We start from the raw sequence: 15104 nt of genomic DNA, 5'->3' as shown, positions 1-15104 counted from the left end.
CTAATGGGCAAAGACCGAGAGCAAGACAAGACAGAAAATAAGCGACAAGAGCCAGAACTAGCCCTACAGCGAAGTTTCATAAGAGAATAGAAACCCGCTGCATGGGACCGAACGAGAGCGACTGCCGGTCTCATGCCCCGCGTGGGTCTTTTGGGCTGCAATGAATGGAACAGGGTAGTCCGGCCAATGCTAGCACTGCTGATGCGGGTGCCTAGACGAAAGACAGTCATTGCTGGTTCGGATGCGGACCGGCGTAACGACCGTAAAGCGCCATGGCTGCGGCCTGTCATGGCGCTACTACTGATTCCAATGCTGCTGCCTCCGCTATAAGTGCGACGCCTGCAATCATTTGTGCTGAGCGAAGACTTAGTGTAAGAACAACAGAGCTTGAGAGCGAACGGCGAAGGGCAGCTAAAAATGCAAAATTGCCCAGGCAGAAGCGCACGCTTCACGCTCACAACAGCCTCACGTCCCAGCCCCAACGATCGCGAGTTGGCAGCAGCTAAGCCCGTCACTGTTGGCGTTCCTCGTGCTGCCCCTCGATCCACGTTCTTTGTCTTGGTTGGCGCGGAAAAGCAGAGATTGAGGGATTCAGGGGCCCACAAACAGCTAAAATGCATCTATCGGGGTTGTGTAGTGGGTCTCGTGCGGCTGACCGCGACGGTGGGAGGCCGCGTTCCAGGCGCGATGTCACGGGATTGCGTAACGTAACATACCTTTCGTAACAATGACTGCAAAAGTTACGGATACACTCATCTGCCATCTCCCCAGCAAGAGCACCATCGCCAGCGAGCTGATCGTGCATCCCTGACTCTGTTAACTGGACATGCCCTGAACTTGGTAAGCATCACATCTCGTCAGACATCATGGCCACACAGCTTTTGCCTCTCGGTACGTTTCGAGCTATGAGTCCCCGAAAACTGCAAACTGCATTCCAAATCACACAAATTGACCATGTCCAACAGAGCTCATCGACAAATGTGTTGGGTCCCGCATCTGGGTCATCATGAAGGGTGACAAAGGTACCTATCACCAATAACCTACCAAGAAACTACAGCCCCCGTCCCATCTCTGCTTTCAATTGAACATCCCGGCTGATTCGATTTTGCACCATTCAGAGTTTGCGGGTACCCTGGTGGGCTTCGACGACTATGTTAGTAGGTGTTTTCTGCCTTGTCCCCAGCTAGTCCCAAAGTATAAGCGCGTACTAACCAACGGTTGCAGACATGGTCCTGGAAGATGTAACCGAGTTGTAAGACAGACTCGCCATTTCGTTGTGTGCCTTAAGGCTGTGAAGCTAATGGTTGGCTCAAGTGATTATTCGGGCAACCACACTAAGCTCAAAAAGATCCTGCTGAACGGCAACAACATTTGCATGGTACAGCAATCTCGGCCTTAACTCTGATACATGTCTGGCTAATATAACTCCAGCTTATCCCCGGAGGAGAAGGTCCAACGGCAGTGGCTCCCCAGCCTTCATCATGAGGCTGACAAGATGGGCCATGTTGTCACGAGACGGATAGGTCTAGTCGTTAAGACGGTAGAGGTGGCTGAGTTAGGTACCTTTCGTCGTGAGCTACGTCAAACCCTGAATAAAAATCAGCACTGAATGGAAGCATCGTGACAACAGGCCACAGACATGGGAACGATGACAAAACGCGAAGTGTTGTTCGAAAAGCGCCAGCAAAGGCGCCGTCCACTAATGCGATATGACCCCAGATGTAGCGTGAAATCTAACCCGCCAAAGATGAGGCCGAAATCCCGAACACCCTATACCTAAGCACCCCGTAACGCCCGGTAAAACCCCATTATCTCCGTTTATTAGTTTCATTCTCGTGAACCCCCATTTCACACCTCCCCCCCCCCTCCCTTCCGCGGGCTCAGAAACCGTTCTGCCCAGTACCACCGATAGCGCCCGCCGCGGCATCGGCTGCGCCAGCACCCTGGTCTGCGTATTGGCGCAGTGCAAGTTCCTTCTGGAACTCGCGACCCAGTTGGCCGTAGGCGGCAACCAGCTGCTTGCAGACATTCACCAACGCCTCTCGGGGCGTGATCGTGCCATCCGTCTGCACGCGAACGAGGACCTCAGGCACGTTGGGATGGCCAACTGCAATTACTGTTAGTTGGAGTTGCAATTTTAATGTCATTTGTTGGCAGGGGTAGTTATACTCTTGTAGCCCGCCATCATGACGTGGGGGGCCTGCTTGAGGTGCTCGCTCAGTAGGTTGCCGATGGTATGGTCTTCCTTCAAGATGATGAAGTCGGACGTGTTGGCCATACCTGAGATGAAACCGGCCGGTTAGGATGTGAATTGGAGGTGAAACAAGGTAGCAAGTCGGAAGACTCACCAGTGACAACCTTCTCGGTGATCTTCTTCTCGCCCTCGGCGAGGAGAAAAAGCTCAAACCTGTTGAAAAACACAATGTTAGCTAAGCTTGCTCTTCTGGTCTCCTTGTGACGTTTCTCTCAGCATATCGAAAATGCGAACCCGGTCTGCAGGTTATCGCTGTGACGGAAGTTGGTGAAAGCCATGGCTGGGACAGAATAGGGAGACAGCACAACTAGGAGAGAACTAGCAGGCTGATAAGGATAATGTAGATTGCAGAAGGTTTCTTAGTCGGATGTTGTGCTGCTACAAGCCCAGACGTGAAGTCGGTTAACTCGATGGACTCGAGAGCTTGACTTCAGTTGTTCAGGCTCGAAAACTCCAATTTTGGATGCAGGCTCCAACAATCCCAGCCAGAAACTCATTTCTGCGTAGAATTCTGCTGACATTCTCCTTTCACTGGTGGTCCGTGTGTTGACGATATCCGACAGAAGGAGGGACTTCCTTCTTCCTAATCTATGTCCTCATCGGCTCTCTTGGGCTGTGCCTTCCTGCTCTCTTCACTATGCCTTAAGGCTTAACCAGCTTGGGCTACAGCTATGTAGTGTCATATAGGTGAAGTCCCTGATCCTGTAATGACACCTTGTAGTGAATGGCCACAACTCATGGTGATTTCGAATCGATCCACCTGCTCATCATCTTCCTCCCCCCAGAACTTCAAGTGAAGGATGAAGAATGGGGGAATGAATTGGAGAACTTCAGCAACTGACCTGTCGGGGGCGTTCATCGCTGCTAACTCTGTGAATAAGAGATATTCAAGCTACCAAGAAAATAGTGAAGCAAAAGCAGCAAGACAATAATTCAATTACAATGAAATGGGTGATGGTGGGTTTGTTGTTGATGAAAGCAGAATGTTGCAAGTTGAAGTTTGAGGTGAACGCCCAAAGTGGATCGCAGGTTTCATATTCGCACTGTTTCACAGACTGTGCACAGACCACATGCTTTCCTCCCAGCCAGCACTAGAGGTCAGCAGGTCATTTGTTCATCTCATGCCAAGTAAAGGATTAAACTGCATCCTGAGCAGATGGAAATTGGATGTATTGATGTAGGTCTGGAATAATGATCTGGTGTGAAGCCAAGTCAGGGAGTTGTCCCTGGCTCTACCCTTCTCTTGTCTGTCTACTGTCCGTCTCCCCTCTACGACATGTTAAATGCATCTCTAGATCATCTACAACGTGAAAAATGCCCTGCTCAAGCGTATTATAACAGGCTCCTCCAAGCCCTGTCCGATGTAAAATTAAAACATCCGCTGATGAGCAAATCCCGCAATCCCTTCATGAGGACCCTGCAACACAACACCCAAAATCCCATGTATCCCAAACACCCAACCCACAAGCCTAACAACCAGCATAAAAAGAATGAAGTATCCAAAACCATTCTCACCAAGCACTGCCTCTCACAAGCCTCTGTCTTTGTCCCCCTCTTTCACTCTTGCTCACTTCTACTTTCTTCAACAGGCTGACCCAACACAAGTAACCTTCCTTGCTTACAACTCGGTATGAGACCCCTTCAGGTCGCAGTAGCTCGGTGACTTCCCGCCATTGTTATTGGCCCAGCTCATGATCGTCAAGCTGGTGGTGTAGGCCATTGCCGCAAAACCAAAGATGCAGAGCAGGATGTCGGACAGCTTGCGGAACCGGGTCCTGGCCACCGCCCTATAATGCAGCATGGGCTAGAGGTGCTGTTAGCAATATTATAATGCAGGAAGAATGTAGGGGAATATATACCGGATAAATGTACACCAGTGGAATACAAGCAAAGTTGCCGACCAGAGCGACGAACTTGTCCAGGTCGTCGGCGCCGCCCCACGCAATGAGCGCACAAATAACGACAACGAAAAAGCGGAAGATGTTCTTCTGCCATTTGATATATGGGTTGTACTTCCCGCTCTTTGTGAACAGCGCGTTCTCGGTGATGCGGATAGCCGGGAAGATCTGCAGTGGTGTCGACAGCAAGATGGCAATCGAGTAGAGGAACTGGACACCGTTGACCATCTTGTCATCCTGTGGAAGGTTTAGCAGGACGACGGTCTCGGTCTTAGAACCGTAAGCAGCGTATGACACGGCACCCATGACTGTGAAGAGGGTCGTGATGATGATCATGACGACAAACATGACGCGCGGGAATTTTTCAGGCTGCCGCATCGATTCCTGGATAGGGATAATGAGGCCGATGCCCTCAAAAGTGAAGATCGCGGTGCCGATGAAGAGCGTCCAGTCGCGCTGGTTGAACATGATGATGTCGGCCAGGCCTTGGGAGTGGAGCGTGAGGACGTCGTAGTAGAAGAGGTAGGCCAAGCCGATGACGATGAACGCGTCAGCAATCAAAGCGGTGAAGCCCAGCTTGCCGATGTCACGGAGGAGCGAGAAGGGCAGGAAGATGAGCATCTGGATGATGATGAGCCACTTGATGGGCACCAGCGTCTGGCAGTCCGACACGGCCCGAATGACGGCCTGAAGGTTTTCGGATGTGAAGACGATGTAGGCCGCCACGAAGCCGATCTGACTAATGACGATGGAAGACAGGATCAGGGTGCGCATCCATTTTCCGTAGAGGATGCCACCGATATCACCGAAGGAGCCCTCGATGCGGAGACGCGTCGAGACCAAGAGCACAAAGCAGTAGTAACTTAGTGCAGCCACGAAGAGCAGCACCAAGTTACTGAAAAGCATGCCGCCATTGAGGTAGGCACGCGGCAAAAACAGGACACCGGTGCCGACGAAAGACTTGAGCAACAGCAGGGCGGCTCCAAAGGGGCTATTCTGACCGCTTCCTCCGCGCTCCTTCCGGCGACGTCCCTTCTTGGGACCCGGTGTCAATAACGCACTGTCCTCCATCGGCTCTTCGTCGGACGCGTCTTCTTGGGCATCGCCCTCACTTCCCGACACGAAATATTCTCCAGGCTTGAGAACCTCGTCGTCTTCCTCAAGCTCTTCACCGGCGAAGTGGCCATACAACGTTAGGAATTCCAAGAAGCTACTTGTAAACAGCCGAGGTTGAGCCGACGACGCACCGCCACGGCCAAGCTCAGGCTCGTGGTCGGCCTCCCGGGCCGCCCGCCGGATGAAGTTGCGCCTGAAACCACCAGGCACCTTGATATAGTTAATATCAAGCTCCTCGTTCTCAGGCTCTGGGCGAGGGACGATAAAGCTCCGGCTCCGCTGCAGCCTGCTGCGCTGGTTCGCCTCTTCTGTCCACTTGTATATCGGCCGTGTGATGTCGCCGCCCTGAAGTTTCAGGCTGGAAAACTCGTCGTCGTCGAACCCCCGAAGCGGCAGTGTCCTTGCCCTTGCTTCCGGAGCCCCTATCCCCGTCGCTGAGCCCAAGGTCCTCTGGTTGCACGAGATGCCTCTTGACAACCTCGGGATCCTCGTAGGCCCATTGTCTCCTACTATCAAAGGAGCCGTAGTTGGGAGTGGCAGATATTGTAACATTTTGGACGGAAGCCGGGGCAGGCGATGCTGGGGACGCAGGGCGAATAGGGGGGGTGCCAAAGCGGGGGGAGACGTGCCTATCGAGTTGTTCAGGGCGGCAGCAAGAGCCGAGATGCCTGGGCCGGCGTGGTAGGACCCGGGACCGGCGAGAGGAGTAACTTGGCCGGGACTGGACTCGTCGGCGGCAGGTGGAGGTTTGAGAGGCACTGGAGAGGCCAGACGAGCGGTTGACGAAGCGCGATCAAAGGAACGACCGCGGAAGGAGCCCGGAGACGAAGACAGGAAACGCTGCGGGGGCGGCGAGTTTCTGAACTGGTTGTTGGACATGGTGGATTGTATGAATGTTTGATGGACTTTGCGACGTCGGTAGCTGCGGCTATTGCATCTCTTGAGGCAAAGTCCGGATTGAGTACTTCGGTGATCTGCGCTGTGGTCACTTCAGCGTTTTGATTCGGTGTTGGATAGCAGAGAACCCTAATGCAGATTGCTCGGAGCTACAAACGGAGGTATGTGATAACTGGCCGGCGGACGATTCTGATCTGGGCCGGTTGACCGATGGGCAGGCCGAGGGAACAGAGAGCGACCAACAACAACAGAATGAATCCCCACCGATCAAAAGAGGGACCCGGGGAATTCAAAAACACGCAGGTAAGAGAGAGAAGCCAGGGAAGGACAGGCGACGAAGCAGGAAGGTGCACGAGAAACAATCGCAAAATCCAGGGCGGTTTGGAGCGACCGTTCAATGCGACGTGTGACCCTCAGTACTGCCAAGTCGTTGATAAGAGCGAATGGAGACGCCCAGTTGGCTCCCTGCTGACCCGGTCCGCCAGCGCGCTCTGGCTTGGCTGGGTTTCGGGGGGGATTGCCGTAGAGTGGGCCTTCACTGTATGAGATCTGCCCCACAGCGATAGCGTTACAGTCCGTAAGATACAACTGATGACGTAAAGTGACTTTTACGATTCAGGGTTAGGGCTGAGCATTTCTGGCGTCTGCCTTTCCGTCGTCCCTCGCATATCTCGCTGTCACGACAGCTTATCCATATTAAATGGCCGTACAATTACAAATGCAGCCCGGTACCGGAGGGAAACTTGCAGTTTGTCCTTGTTTGCACCAGTACTCCATAAAAGGCGGTGTGGTCTGCCGTCTCTTCGCAGGCGCAGTGTGTAAGTGACTGTCACGTGCATGTATGGATCTACTGACAGATACGGTCCTATTTTGTGGATTGGAGGCCTTGGACAATCGGACAGCTGCATCCAAGGCCGCAAGACATCACATAATGGATCCAGAGATAGGGTCCCCAGTGACTAAGACTCTCGATAACATTTTCTTTGATGAAAGCTCTTTCTGTTGGGGATGATCCCGTGTGTTGATTCGTTGGCACGTCAAAACGGTTCCGGAGGTTGCCAAGACACTAAAACTAGGAGGCTCCAACTGCTCCCGCCACCGTCAGCATGAAAATGAGGAGAGTGAGGGGCAATTCCAGTGTCTGCCTGGAACATCCATCGACTTCACGTTGCCAACAAGTATATCGGTTCATCTGAAACCGACAGCCGCTCTTAGGCTTCAGACGGGTAGCCGGACAACACACGACTTGTTGTTTTTTTTCTTTGACATTTTTCAAGAGTTTTTTTCTGTGTGGATTGCATTGTCTTTCGTCCATACTTACGCATTTCCTGCAGTATTCTGCAGAGTGCAAACGAGGCCAGCCAGCGCGGGGCGCTGCAAAGTCCCACAACACGTTGCCCATTGCCCACATCATTGCCCACATCAAAAAGGGAAAACAGTCGGTTAGAGCCTGTTAGGAGCGGTGGTTGGCGCGGGGCTCGCCTGTTGATGAACCGATCTGGGCCACTCGCTTCCTGGCTTTCGCGTGCGGTGCACGGTGGAGTTGGCGATCTAACTCCCATTGACCAAGCATCAACAAGCATTGGGGCCAATGCATATGGTGGCTCTGTAGTGGAGCTGGAGCATTGGTGCATCTGCATGAGGTCTCGTGGAGCGGCGTCGAGGGGTGATGATGGCCTTGGATGCTAAAACGACGCCATCTAGGATTGTTCAGCTTGCTCGGTTTGTCCAAGATTGCTTAAGACTTGTTCGCCATCCCGTTACGTCGGTGCATCGGGCAGAGTCCCCAGCCAAGGGTCGCGTCGGCCGATAATCCCAACGACCCCAAACAAATGCCCTAATAATAACCGGGTTGGCATTGTGGGAGTCCCATCTCGACTATATTATATTCAGTCAGTCTCATCCGCTTAAGGTCGAGTCTGAATTTCCGTTCTCGCTCGCTGGCTCCCATCAGCTGGGCGGCCTTCTTTTCTCGGACGTCAATGAGCCGTCCTGGCCACATCCAAAACCACAGACATCCTGAGGACGGCAGTCACAATGGTTACCATGGAGCCAGAGTCCTCTGGGAAGAGGACGAAACTGGGGACCGTGTCCGGGGTCTACATCCCCGTCTGCCTCAATATCCTCAGCATTCTTATGTTCTTGAGATTCGGTCTCATCCTAGGCCAGGTCGGGTTGCTGGGCATGCTCGGTAAGAAAACAAAGTCGTATGGTTTTATTTTCTAGTCAGAGATAAGTGCTGACGCCAGCCCAGGCCTGTTGTTAAGTGCTTACACGGTTGACTTTGTCACGACCCTCTCGTTGTCTGCTATCGCATCCAACGGCGAAGTAAAGGGCGGAGGAGCCTACTACCTTATCTCGCGGTCTCTGGGACCCGAATTCGGCGGTTCAATTGGTGTCCTCTTTTACCTGGCTCAAGTGTTAAACACAGCTCTCAATGTCGTCGGTCTCATCGACTGCATTAAGCTCAACTTCGGCTACGCCATGCCCCATGGCTACTGGTGGGACTACCTATTCGGCACGGTTGCGCTGGTTTTTTGTACAGGCCTCTGCCTCGCCGGAAGCTCCATGTTTGCCAAAGCCAGCAACGCCCTCTTGGTTGTGCTCACCTTCTCCATCTTGAGTATTCCGGTTTCTGCTCTCCTGAACCCCGCCTTTGTTGACCCGGAAAGGGGCATCGAGTTCACCGGATTCAGTCTAGCTACCCTGAAGTCCAACCTCCTCCCCGATTCTTCCAGCGGCCATTTCAACGGCTTTACAACGTTCCGTGATTTGTTCGGTATCCTTTTCCCTGCCACATCGGGTATCTTTGCCGGTGCCTCCATGTCCGGTGATCTACGCAATCCCAGCAAGGCCATCCCCCGTGGCACGCTCTGGGCTATGTTGTCCACTTTCCTTGCATATCTACTGGTGATTGTCTCTTTGGCATCGAGCACAAGGCACCACTCGTTTCTTCGGAATCCCAACATTATCCAGGACACCAACATCTGGCCTCCCGGTATCTTCGCTGGAGAGTTCGCGACTACCTTCTTTTCCGCTTTAATGGGTGTCATCGCGGCTGCGAAGTTGCTGCAGGCTCTGGCAAGGGACAAGCTCATCCCGGGATTGGAAGTCTTTGGCAAGGGAACCAAGAAGGCAGATGAACCCGTTCTTGCTATCTTCTTGACCTATATACTTGCACAATTTGCGATGCTTGCCAACCTGAATCAGATCGCCACCTTCATTTCCATGGGCTATCAGGTCGGTTCAAGTTTGATCCTCTTTGTCCTTGACTGCTGGCTAACAATTTGTAGATGACCTTCTTTGTGATGAACCTAGCGTGTTTCCTGCTCAAGATCGGATCAGCCCCTAATTTCCGCCCAGCCTTTAAGTTCTTCAGCTGGCAGACAGCATTTGCTGGCAGTATCATCTCCGCGACGGCCATGTTCTTCGTTGACGAAACATATGCCTCTTCTGCCGTGTGTCTGATGATCTTCCTCTTCCTCTTGATCCACTACCTGAGCCCGCCGAAGCATTGGGGAGACGTCTCCCAGAGCTTGATCTACCATCAAGTGCGAAAGTATCTCCTGCGTCTCAAGCCAGAGCATATCAAGTTCTGGCGCCCGCAGATCATTCTGCTGGTTAACAATCCCAGACGGCAGACTCGTCTGATCCAGTTCTGTAACTCGCTAAAAAAGGGGGCATTGTATATCCTTGGCCACGTCATTGTGACAGATGACTTCTCAGCTGGAGTTGCCGAAGCCAAGCTGCAGCAGGCTGCTTGGACCAAGTACATCTCCGAGTCCTCAAGGATCAAGGCCTTTGTACAGCTTACTATGTCGCCCACCATAACATGGGGCGTCAGAAATCTCATCCTTTCTGCTGGGTTAGGCGGTATGAGACCCAACATTGCTGTTATGGGTTTCTACAACATGGACGAACTCCGCCGCTCTCGGTCCGCACAAGTCCCTGAGCCGCCAGTCAATCCCCCCCCGCCATCACAAAGTGAAGAAACCACCTCGACCCCTAGAACTGTTCGTAGAAGGAGGAGAGGCGACACCTTTTCCCGTATTCTGGAGGGCGAGCTGCCGACAGATGTCATCAAAACCGAGGAGCTGATGCCTGTAACAAGCTATCTCACCATTCTGGAGGATCTGGCCTTGCGTTACCGCTTGAATGTTGCCATTGGCAAGGGCTTCGACAAATTGGAAACACCACGGGATGATGGAACCAATACCAAAAGGTACATCGATCTGTGGCCCATCCAGATGTCTGCAGCCCTTGAAGCGGAGGGCAGGAGTGTCCTTACAACCAACTTTGATACATGTGAGTGATGCGGATTCATACATTGTTCCGCTCCCTGACTAACAGTGTCCAGATACTTTGATCCTTCAGCTCGGATATATCCTCCACACTGTCCCTACGTGGAAAAAGGTATACAAGCTGCGTGTGCTTGTGTTTGTGGAGTATGAAAGCGAGGTTGATATCGAACGGGGCAGAGTTAAGGCTCTGTTGGAGAAATTGAGGATAGATGCCGAGATTCTCGTCTTCTCGCTCGCTTCGGGCCTGCTCAAGACGTACGAGACTATCGTCCATGGGCGTTTTCAGGATGCGGAGACCGAGAACCTTGTCAACAGCTGCCTCAAGAACGAGGAGTGGTGGGAAGATCTGCAAAACTATCGCAAAGGCCGCTCAAGGTCGAGCTCGAAGGCAACAACTCCTCCTGATCTTCCCTCGATCTCTCAGGTTTTGGAGTCTAGCGCTGGCACACCGACCCAACAAAGCCAACCAAGCGACTCTTCGGATGATTCTAAGGACGTCAAGCAGAAGCGGCGCCATAGTCTGGCCCATCTTACTGACCTCCCAAAAAAGCCGACCATGTCACAGCTTGTCAAGTGGGGCGTGAGCATGGGCATCCACACCCAGAACCTCCTCAACGTCTTCGATAATTCCGATACAGACACTGCAGCCGACAGCGACTCGGACAGCGATTCGGATACCATGGCCATGGAGCGTCAATTTACTGATTCTGACACTGCAAATGGCGATGGCGACGATGGCGTTAAGCGTCCCTTATTAGCAGGCCACCGGAGACGGAAGAGTTTCGCCGACATCTTCACGCGGGCTAAGAAACAGCTGAAGGAAAAGCGCAAGTGGAAGCGGACCCGCTCCCCAGAACGGACACGCTCTCCCACTCCTAAGAGAAGACCGGCATCGTCATACGGGACGATGACGACGGAGACACGGACAACAGAGCTGCGGAGGACAGAGACCAGGACCACGGACAGCAGCAAAGAGACGAGGACAACTGAGACAAGGACAACAGAAACAAGGATGACTGAGATCAGGAGCGGTAGCGTATCGGAAGGTTTCCAGAACATGCGGGGTATCCTCAAGTCGGACAGCAGGCCAACCCTTTCAAGGCACACCAGCTCTACAGCCATGAGGTTCACGAGCAGCTTGGTTCCGGAGACGACTATCACCAACGACTCTCCCGATGGCACTGGTCCGAGAATCATGTTTGCCGAACAGGACAGCAAGCCACAGTTCTCCAGGCAAGCTTCGCTGGCGCGTGGGATCGGGGAAACGATCGAGGAAGAGTCCGGCATTGATAGGAGGGTTTCCTTTGCTGAATTGAGCCCTACTGTTCGGTCCCCGGTGCTGTCTCGTCGGAACTCCTTCTCAAAAGGCGGTGACAACGGCGGCGATGTGTCGCTCAATATTGCGGGGCTATTGGCTTCATATCTTTCGGATGACGATGAGTACCCGATGCATGGCCTCACTCTTTCTTTCAACGATCTTCCGAGCCGGGCTCAACATCTAATCCTCAACGAGTTGATGCGGCAGCACAGTAAGGATACAGCTGTGATGTTTACCACGTTACCAATCCCTGAGGAGAACACATGCCAGAGCGAAGAGGCAAGCTTGGCATACTTGTCTGACGTTGAGGTTTTGTGCAACGGACTTCCTCCCGTTCTGCTGGTGCTCAGCAACCACATGACGGTTACAGTTAGTCTCTAAGGGCGTTAGCAAACACGGGCATGGCATTGCATGGTTGCATGCTAAGCAAGGCATGGCTGCGCCATTGTTTTCATCGTCGCCATTTGCGAGGAGGGAGGGAAGGCGAACAAAGAGGCTTTTCTAAGATAATGAAACTCGGAGGGATCAGGAGGCTTTTGAATAGACCGAGATGATGCTGCGAGATGGAATGACAGTACAAAGAAGTTTGCCTGTTCTGTCAGAATATAGGGCTTTCTTTATGCATACAGGAAAACATGCCACTCTTCCACGGGATCTTGTGCACGTAGCCTCTTGAACAACTTTCATCATCAAAGCAGGCAACGCAGCAACTGATTGCAACAAGGCTGTCTTTTAAACTTTCAACTCCATGAAATCGCTGGCCCCATGTTGACGGAGCACGCAAACAACGATCTTTTAGGCTTTACACAGAAGTTCCGCGACCTCAGCCGTCGCCGACCCAGTCCTGCTGAGCCCGAAGAGTCCTCGTTCCAGATTATCCATACTCCTGATAGGCCTCGACGGATCATATTCCCAGAAGAAGCACCATCAGAAGAAGAGTGTGCGCACCAGATTGCGGCTTGGCATTTTACGGCAGAGAGAGAGCATCTGAGCGAGGACAACATTAAACATCAGTCATCTTACGAAGAGATGGTGCGTGACAGAGGTGACCAGCGTCGATATAGCAGGGCTAGATTTAATATTTTAGACTCCTCCATGATTTGACTTGTCAGATCTGACTTGTGCTCAGATCCAGGGAAATCTCACGTCCTACGCTGAAAGTGAGAGCCACGAAGACACATATTCTTTGTGTCAGTTGTCCAAGAAAATCACATTAGACAGAAATCAACGGCTTGCCAACCGGCATAGCAATCAACCACAACCTGTTACATGTCAGTCCATCAGCCGTTATGATCCAGCGGTTAAGTTCTGGCAACAAAAAGCACCAGAGACACAAAACGGACAACAGATGAAGAACCAAACTGTAACACACTCCGCTTCTTCTTGTGGGGGCCAACTTGAAAGCGCCTCAGCTAGCACGGCTTCGTTTTCCATATACTCCGAGGATGACTATGCGTCGACCCAGAGTAACAGCTCTATCTCCTCGACCGTCATGGAAGATCAGTCTGCCCCTCCCTCGCCCACGGCACAGACAGTTTTTGAAGAGACTGAAGCGAGTAAGAAATCCCAGGACCGCTCTGATGGTGAGTAGACAAGCAACGATAAAAGATAACACCGCTGATGACAGCAACGCAGCGCCCATGGATCTCTACTGCCGAGGGATCTGTCCCTTCTGCCGGGGCCGTCTCAAAAACGCCCCAACTCCCTTGGCATGCCCCTACCAGAATTGTGGACGCGATCTGCGCGAGTGTCTCACAGCCTCTTCGAACTGGACTTCGACACGAGAAGAGAGACAGAAGGCGCCTCCAAGGCTGGCGGACAGACCTCTCTTGATAAGTAGCCAGCCGGTTAGCCGAAGTCAGTCTCCTAGTAGGCAAGGTGCTGTGCGTTATCCTCCTCGGACGAGGAAGTCGGCAGAGCCCGAAAAGTACGATCATTGTCAGGAGACTCCCGCAGTCTTGGCTTTAATGAAGCAGAGGAAGGTAACTGACAAAGGGTGCAATCCTAGCAGCAAGCCCATTACAAGACGAGACTCGATGAGCGATCTGAGACGAGTCGCGATATTGCAGCAAGCTAGAAGGATGGAGATGTCAGGAACAACGGCGACAACATCAACATATCCGGTTCCTGGCCCACCGCCGCCCAAATCACCTCTTAGAGCACATCCAAAACTACAACGGAAACTGCCATCAACACGAGATCCCTCCCCAGCTGACACGGTCAAGACCCTGTGGCCGAGCCCCTTACAAACCCAAAACGGATATCAAGCCTGGAAACAGCAATTAAGCGAAATGCAAAGTCTACAGAAGTCCAAAACAGTAAAACCTGCAGCAGAAAACAAGCCCCTTCCTCCTCGCCCCTTACAAACATCTCAACCGACCCTCAACTCCCGACGCTTGAACTCCTCTCGACCACAACAACCACAACAGAAGCCCCCAGATTCGCAAAAGAAACAAGACAGCAAGCTCTCCAATCTCCTCAACAACCTCTCTCTTTCACTCTTCCGCAATACCAGCTCAACCAGCAAGCACCCGGCACAAAGTGAGGCAATGACAGCTGCTCCCACTATACCAGAAATCTCACCTCTCTCATCCGACGGCGATGGCAGCAAGGCCGCCTTCGCAGCTGCCTTTTTGCCTTCACCTCCCTCGCCTTTATCTCGTTGCTCTGTGTTCACTTCTCTTATTTCTCCAGGGGAACCACTATCGGGACACGGGCAATTAAGGGCGCCGCCTCCACCGCCTCCGCAAAGACCAACGGCTGCTGACCCGCTGGGTTGGCCAGGGATGGGGACGAAGAGACCCGGTACTACTGGAATGGAGTCTGTCGCCAGTGCTCCTAAGAGTGCAAAAGCCTCGGAGAGTAGCGTTGCGGGCAGACAGAGGGGTCTCAAAAATGTAGCATCGATTGCGTTGGTGTCTGCTTGCGGGGCACGGCCCTCGTCAAAGACGACTACCTTCGATATTAAAAATGCTAGCCCGAGCAAAGAAGAGACCAGGCAAGGGGTCCGGGCAGAAGGTATGTCAGTTGCTCCTATCCCAGACCATACACGGTCTAGTCCTTGCAGGGATGTCAACTTGGATGCAGTACTGGCGTGGAAGACGCCTGAGCAAAAAGCTCAGCTTGAGAAGGAGATGAAGGAGAAGGGAGATGATGCCGATCTGTTTATGGACATTATCGATCAGTATGGGAGTGATGAGGATGACGAAACGGAAGTGAGGGTATCAAGGGCTCCGAGGTTGCATCCAGAAATGAGATGGCAGGGCGGTTGGATTTAAGAACCGAGTAATGTTGTAGATGGCATTGCATTAAATGGTATA

At 52.6% G+C, this 15104-nt stretch overlaps 3 protein-coding genes across 3 annotated transcripts; 1 reads left to right on the top strand and 2 right to left on the bottom strand.

Annotated features, from left to right (window-relative positions):
- Positions 1 to 1880: 1880 nt before the first annotated feature.
- Positions 1881 to 2532, bottom strand: CTHT_0061440 (uncharacterized protein; the record flags this gene model as incomplete). Its single annotated transcript, XM_006696397.1, has 4 exons — positions 1881 to 2107; positions 2170 to 2280; positions 2349 to 2407; positions 2489 to 2532. The coding sequence occupies 4 exons, from the start codon at positions 2530 to 2532 to the stop codon at positions 1881 to 1883; spliced, it is 441 nt and encodes a 146-aa protein (XP_006696460.1).
- Positions 2533 to 3872: 1340 nt separating this feature from the next.
- CTHT_0061430 (putative amino acid transporter protein) lies at positions 3873 to 6147 on the bottom strand (the record flags this gene model as incomplete). Its single annotated transcript, XM_006696396.1, has 2 exons — positions 3873 to 4058; positions 4114 to 6147. The coding sequence occupies 2 exons, from the start codon at positions 6145 to 6147 to the stop codon at positions 3873 to 3875; spliced, it is 2220 nt and encodes a 739-aa protein (XP_006696459.1).
- A 2055-nt stretch (positions 6148 to 8202) lies between these two features.
- CTHT_0061420 (uncharacterized protein) lies at positions 8203 to 15062 on the top strand (the record flags this gene model as incomplete). Its single annotated transcript, XM_006696395.1, has 10 exons — positions 8203 to 8356; positions 8420 to 9405; positions 9459 to 10470; positions 10523 to 12153; positions 12595 to 12816; positions 12914 to 12944; positions 13006 to 13055; positions 13133 to 13367; positions 13420 to 14802; positions 14872 to 15062. 10 exons carry the CDS (start codon positions 8203 to 8205, stop codon positions 15060 to 15062), a joined length of 5895 nt encoding a protein of 1964 aa, XP_006696458.1.
- Between the last annotated feature and the right edge of the window lie 42 nt (positions 15063 to 15104).

Source organism: Thermochaetoides thermophila (assembly GCF_000221225.1).
Source record: "Thermochaetoides thermophila DSM 1495 unplaced genomic scaffold scf7180000011821, whole genome shotgun sequence".
Classification (NCBI taxonomy): domain Eukaryota; kingdom Fungi; phylum Ascomycota; class Sordariomycetes; order Sordariales; family Chaetomiaceae; genus Thermochaetoides; species Thermochaetoides thermophila.
This window is presented reverse-complemented; position numbering and strand designations above follow the sequence as displayed.